The sequence below is a fragment of the Dermacentor albipictus genome, chromosome 3 (genome assembly GCF_038994185.2).
Source record: "Dermacentor albipictus isolate Rhodes 1998 colony chromosome 3, USDA_Dalb.pri_finalv2, whole genome shotgun sequence".
Taxonomy (NCBI): domain Eukaryota; kingdom Metazoa; phylum Arthropoda; class Arachnida; order Ixodida; family Ixodidae; genus Dermacentor; species Dermacentor albipictus.
The window spans coordinates 119,643,136-119,649,140 of NC_091823.1; the positions used below are offsets into that span (position 1 = coordinate 119,643,136).

The 6,005-nt window shown below is 44.7% G+C and overlaps 1 protein-coding gene across 1 annotated transcript in view; it reads right to left on the reverse strand.

Moving 5' to 3' along the window:
• The window catches only part of mRNA-cap (mRNA capping enzyme), a 118,571-nt gene extending 113,967 nt beyond the window's left edge, over positions 1 to 4,604 (reverse strand). Inside the window, exons 1-2 of the mRNA XM_065453311.2 lie at positions 4,539 to 4,604; positions 43 to 163 (exon numbers count right to left, since the gene is read on the reverse strand). Of these exons, the coding sequence (XP_065309383.1) occupies positions 43 to 139 (97 nt within the window). The 5' untranslated portion in view covers positions 140 to 163; positions 4,539 to 4,604. The remainder of the gene's footprint in view (positions 1 to 42; positions 164 to 4,538) is intronic.
• Between the last annotated feature and the right edge of the window lie 1,401 nt (positions 4,605 to 6,005).

Here is a 6,005-nt window from a genome sequence, read left to right on the forward strand (position 1 = left end):
CCCGTCACAAACACAATCTGACAGTACGGTTAACAGCCTCACCAGCAATGAGGGCTCCCTTGCGTGGACAGTTGAGCCAGCGTGGAGGCGGGCCAAGCTCCGCCGGATGGCGTCGCTTGTGGCTGTGGTGCTCAGCCATAACTGACTTTCACAACCTTTCCACCTGCAGAAAATAGGTTGAAATGTTGCACACGAAAGGTTGAAATCATCACCAGGCACAATGATTAGTGAACCAGTGAAGTAACTGAAGCATCTGCAATGCCCCACAGGCATGCTCTACCTATTGAACAAGGTGTTAGCATACCTTGGCGATTATCACTGCCCGCACGTATTTCATTTGCACACAACTGTTATTGCTTCCCAAGTGCATGTCTCTTTCCACCTAAAATGTTTGTCTCTGAATAAAAAAATCCCTTGGAAGTCAGCTTTTGTACTGTTCACCCCTTGTTTTTAAATGTCTTCTGTAATGCTGAGATATCAACTAGCCTGGCTTAACAATAGCTACTTTGCAAATGCAAAGTACACCTGAAGCAAGGCTGAAAAGACAGTCTGCACATCTCAGTCAGCAACAGAGTGAGCGAACATTTAAAGTCAGGGTGGTTTCAAGTTTAAACCTTACAGTTGACGCTTAAATTTCTTTCTCAACCAAGCAGAACCAAACTTCTGTGACATACTTCTGTGACGTTGGTGCTTTGGACTTGTGTGCAAAGCACCAACAAGTTCAAACCTGTGCACTGTGAGCAAAACTGGTGGCACTTCTGGTGAAAAAAATGAACTGCAATAAGATATCGATTCAAGGACTCAAATGTATGACTGGAGACAGTGTATGCACACACAAAATAAGGATGCGACATGGAAAGTAGATCACACAAGCACCAACTAAGTGGGTACTGGGAAAAAAAAAACAGTTTAAGCACAGATAGAAAATTAGTACTGAAAAAATTACAATAAATGGTGTCCAGATACACCTCCCAGCATGTGCTCCTTTATAATAATTGAAACCAATCTCAAAGGCTATGTTTTCACCTACTGCATGCATGTGAAGCGATTGCAGCAGCTAGTAATGCATCACTGCCGACATGTTCTGGATATCACCTATCTGCAGGTTGACACCAAACAGCTAAGTGGTGCGACTGTATTTCAGTGGCATAGATACTTTAATGAGATCAGTGAATTGTCCTTTTTTCCAGTGCCAACTCATGCATTCACCAACATCCTCCAATTTTTTTCCTAATAAGCCTTTAGCTGGCAGTCAGCATTCGTGTCATCTGTTTTTGCTTCTTGCATCAATGTGTTCCCTTGCTGTTTACAGGCATAAGCCTATACAAAGTCAACCTTTGCCTCAAATGTGCCTAAGCTCGCACAAAAAGCTACAATGCTTGTTAGGAGAAAGTACTGGAAAAACACATTTATAAAGCATGCGTACCATAATTTCCAGCCTACAGATGGCACTGTGTGCGCAGTCCTTAAACGAGTCAATTTCAGTTGAAAGTGAAAACATTCTATTAGACTGTCCATACCTGGTGCTGTAGTCTCTGGGACACAAATGAACAGTCTTGCTCACACATGCTAAGATACCTTCCTGACATAGAAGAGCAATGAGTAGACATCAATGCGTGCCCAACTAGGTTCAGTAACCGCTACTGCAGCTATCATATTTTCAGCCTCATAATCAACCATACGAAGATCATATGCTTGTAAAGACGGTTCAAGTGGTTGATTGAAAAAAATTACATGCCCTTACTCGAATTAACCAATGAAACGCTTGCCATTCTCACTGCTTGCAAATGCTGCAAAGGACACAGACGAGTGAGATGACGATAGTCCCTGGGGCATCTTCTCCACTTATTTGCGTCTTTTGCATCGTTTTAAATACGGAATTAAACTAGACCAAGCCCACACCTTTCAATGAGCACAGGCTCATTAATCAGCTTCAAGCAAAGTGCCAGTAAGTTGAAGATGAACCATTTTCCAAGATTCCACAAGTCATTTACATCGCTCAACATGTCACCCAGCACATACTTCCATGCGATACAGAATTCTAAAATGCAGCTCCATTTCCACACCATTTTATTGAAATTCAATATGTAAGTGAGTATGCTACATGGGCTTTATTCAGCCTTCATAATACAGTGTACACTCTTTGGGAGCCGTGCGTACAACTGTTTTCCACGCAAGCTTGTTCCACAGAACTGCAAACAACTAAGGGGGTAACCACAATGAAGATGTGTTTAATGTATGTCAACACGTTTCTCATTTGGCTGTGAAACAAAAACTGTGATTCTGGCAGACAACGAAGAGGAGTTTTGGCAATTGCCACTGCTCAGCGGTTACCTACATAACACCCCGAAAACATGGTTTCACGATTAAACTGCAAAAAGGAATCCAGTCAAAATCTTCGTTCAACGACCTTCTTTCGGCCACAATAATCGAGACAAATGGACATCTTGAAAGCCTTCCATTACCAATGATACCATGAAAGTGCTGCATCTCTGCAGTGATAAAAATAGATGCCTGCGAGGAGATAGCGATATGACAGAACCAATGGGTGAGGGTGACAACAAGAATGAACAGAAGCAACAGATTAGAACAACAATAATGAGTGCTAATAATGATGGAGAATAAGTGATTGAAGGCATACTTCTGTTGGAACATCATGTAAACTCATGGTCTCAAAGTGCTGAGCTGCCTCAAGTCATTCATGTTGGGCACAGAAATTAGCTTATAACACTTCCCTACCTTTTAAGATGAGCATTCCACTAAAACTATGGTGGTTCAAAAAAAAAAAAGAAAGAAGGAAGAAAAAGGAAGGTCATTTGCACAAGGCTTCATTTTATCTCCAATGCAGCACTTTACGAACTTATATAAGGTAATTCAGTGACATATTGTTAATTATTCATCTTTGTACCATTCTTGTACGTGTGCACATTCCAAGTACAACCAGATGAGATGTTCAAGGAAGACAAAAAAAGAAAAATCAAAGGCACCTGGTCCAAAAAGATGACCCTCACAGCTCAACGGGATCGTTTGCATGCAAATTTAACACTTCATTTTTATAAAGAAAATTTAAAACCTTTGTCAACACCGACATGCGGCTACACACAATACACCACGAAGCAGATGACACAGGAATGTGCACACTCACTCATCAATCCATCTTTGAAATCAAAGGAGGTAAATTTTAAACCACGTGATAAGCCTTAATGTCAGAATACTTAATTCCCCATATTTACAAGGCCGGCAAACCCACCTTTTATTGTAGTCATAAACAAGTAAACCTGCAATGAACAACCTCTTGATCTCACCGCATTGAAAAAAGCAGCACCGCATAATCACTACACCGGCAGCAAACACGGAATGACAGATGGAACTACCCGAACCGCAACAATTCACGAGTGTTTCACTAGTTAGGCAACCACCTCGAAGAAATCAGAATACGGCGCCGCAAACTCGATTACGCAACATCATATATGACACGCAGCCCAACGTGCCTCTCGTGGCGTGAATTCGGGTTTGCATTACTGATCGTCGCACGTGTCAATAAATCACTGGGGGGGGGGGGGGGGGGGGCACAAAACGAAAACGGAGAGAGCGGTTCAGCAAATGTGTGCGGGGGTCGCTTGGCGCGGACAGCTGTTGCCAGCAACAACAAAAGGAACGCTCGCGCACGCTTGCGACCGCTGGCGCTCTATCGATTCGGTTCTCAGCCACAGTCGAGTAAGAAATACGACGGCTACGATACGAAGTGCAATTTTCTCCCGCCTTGAGTGACCACCCTTGTCCGACTGCAAGATCTTGCCGTGCCCAAGTGCGCTACACAGAACGAGCTCGTTCTTCGATTCGAAGCGTTTGCCGGATCGCATGCACGATGGGCAACGAACAGACGCCAGTCAAGAACACACTGCGATGCATTTAAAACTGGGCATGCATCAAATCAATCAAGCCGGCAACGAGGTATCCGCGAGCAAACAGTACCGTCGATGGAAATACAACTGAGTCAGAAGCCCCTCGACGCAAGCAGCTAAATAGGGACGACACCGAAGAAGCCTCACGGGCACTTTGCACCTGACTGACACCCAACACCAACGTGCATGAATGGATCGCGAATTCGAATCAAGCTGTCTGGGAGTTTATACCGATCAACGTAGTCGCGTTGCGAATCGGTTTCGCGTTCGCAACATCGGCTCTACAGGGAAACGCGGACGCGACTTCACTCTCCTGCATGACCGACTTGGATTACGCTTCAAACGCAACGGTGCACTTTTTCAAGCATCCAGAAACGATGACTGTTGCCCGTGTTTTAACGCTGAGCTACACTCAAAAAGCAAGACTTTCAGCAACAACAGAAAGTCCAGTTGTCAATAGACGTGCTACTACGACGAGGTGCCCTAGTTTTCAGCAGCGCGTTCCGGTGCTCGTAAAGTGAACATCGCTAAGATGATTCGACCATCTCGAGCGACAAACGTTTCTGGGACAGTGCTGAAAATAATTGGCGATGCAATGATGGTTTTAAACAAGAAAAACGGGCGCACACTCACGTTCAGTTGCGTTGTCCTCCGGTGTGCGCACAGAAACACACAGAACGCTGCGTTTGAGAGTGCGTCTGGTTCCCTAGACACAAAGTTTATAAAATACAACCTTAAAAACATTATTTTTCTAAAATATTTTGCTCGTAAGTATTTTATTTCGATCAACAAATGAAAAATAATATGTTAAATATTTTTAGTTTCGGTTCTGGAACGTATGGTACCTTGCCGCGAAATTTTCTCACAAACGCTACTTAAAGGGACCCTGAAACGATTTTGGCGATTTTCTACAAACGTAGTGAGTCGTTAGAGTAGGTTCTTCTGATCATTAATTGATGCACCTAAGTGCTCTGCGTAAAGCGTGTAATTTATTATAAGGTTTTAAAAATACACATCGCTGCCGATTGCAGCGCAATGCTCGGCGGAATTTTAAGCCGCCCCTACCCATATGATGCAAATAACCCATATTACGTCACATGGGCGAGCTATCTGATTGGCTGACCAGGGCGCGTGGTCGATAATTTTTCCAACTTTATGGTGAACAAATGATGCTCGTAATAGTTGGAATGTTAGTTACTTTGTTTTTGTAAAAAGAAAATAACTTAAAGAGAATACACAAGAATAGTTTTTTAGTACACTTCAGCACTTCCGGCACACAGCAAGTGTCGTCTGCTTGTGTTACAACGTACTCCATTTTGACGAGAGCTCCGCGGTCAGAGTCGGTCTCAGTCTTTTCGCGAGCACTATGATTCGACTTTGTTGCCTTGTGGACTGCAAACCTATCGACCTGCAAACCGCGAGTCCAGTATTAGGGCAAGCGCAAGGGGACAGGGTCTGGCCGCTTGACTGTGCCGGGATGAGCCACGAGATGAGCAGAAGGGCAAATGTGAATGGTCTGCACGGTGCAGCCACCTGGTGGCACGGAGCTCAACCATACACAGTAGCAGCAACGAAGTGTATTCTGTGCTGCTGGTGTGTATTTTTCGCAGGAGTGTAATCATCAACACGTTGATTTATAAATGCTTAAAATGCTTTATACTTGGTTAGAGCAATATTAGCGCTTTGTTTGAGTGGTTAAGCGCTGCGCCAGCAAGTGTCTGGACCGTGCACACCGATCAGGCTGCTCACGTACGTCTACCCTAAAGTTCCTTCATCTGCTTGAGTTTATGCCTCCAGTCATTTGCCGAAATGACCAGCTTGCCTGTTTTTAGCGGAGTACCGGACACGTTCGGCGCTACGACAGAATGCTCGCAACGCACGCTGCTTCGATAGCTCTCGGTCGACGGCCAAGCGGCTAGCGGAGAGGTCTCGCGCGAGAGGGGGCGTGCTCCTAAACAACCGGAAGTGAGCGATGTGACGTCGCATCGTGACGCTGAACCAGTGAAGGCGGAGCTTAGAGCCGCTCGCTCGGCGAGCGAGTTGAGGAGGAAAAGCATAGCTAGGGAGGAGGGTAACTTCTAATCGCTTGCAGCTCCATTA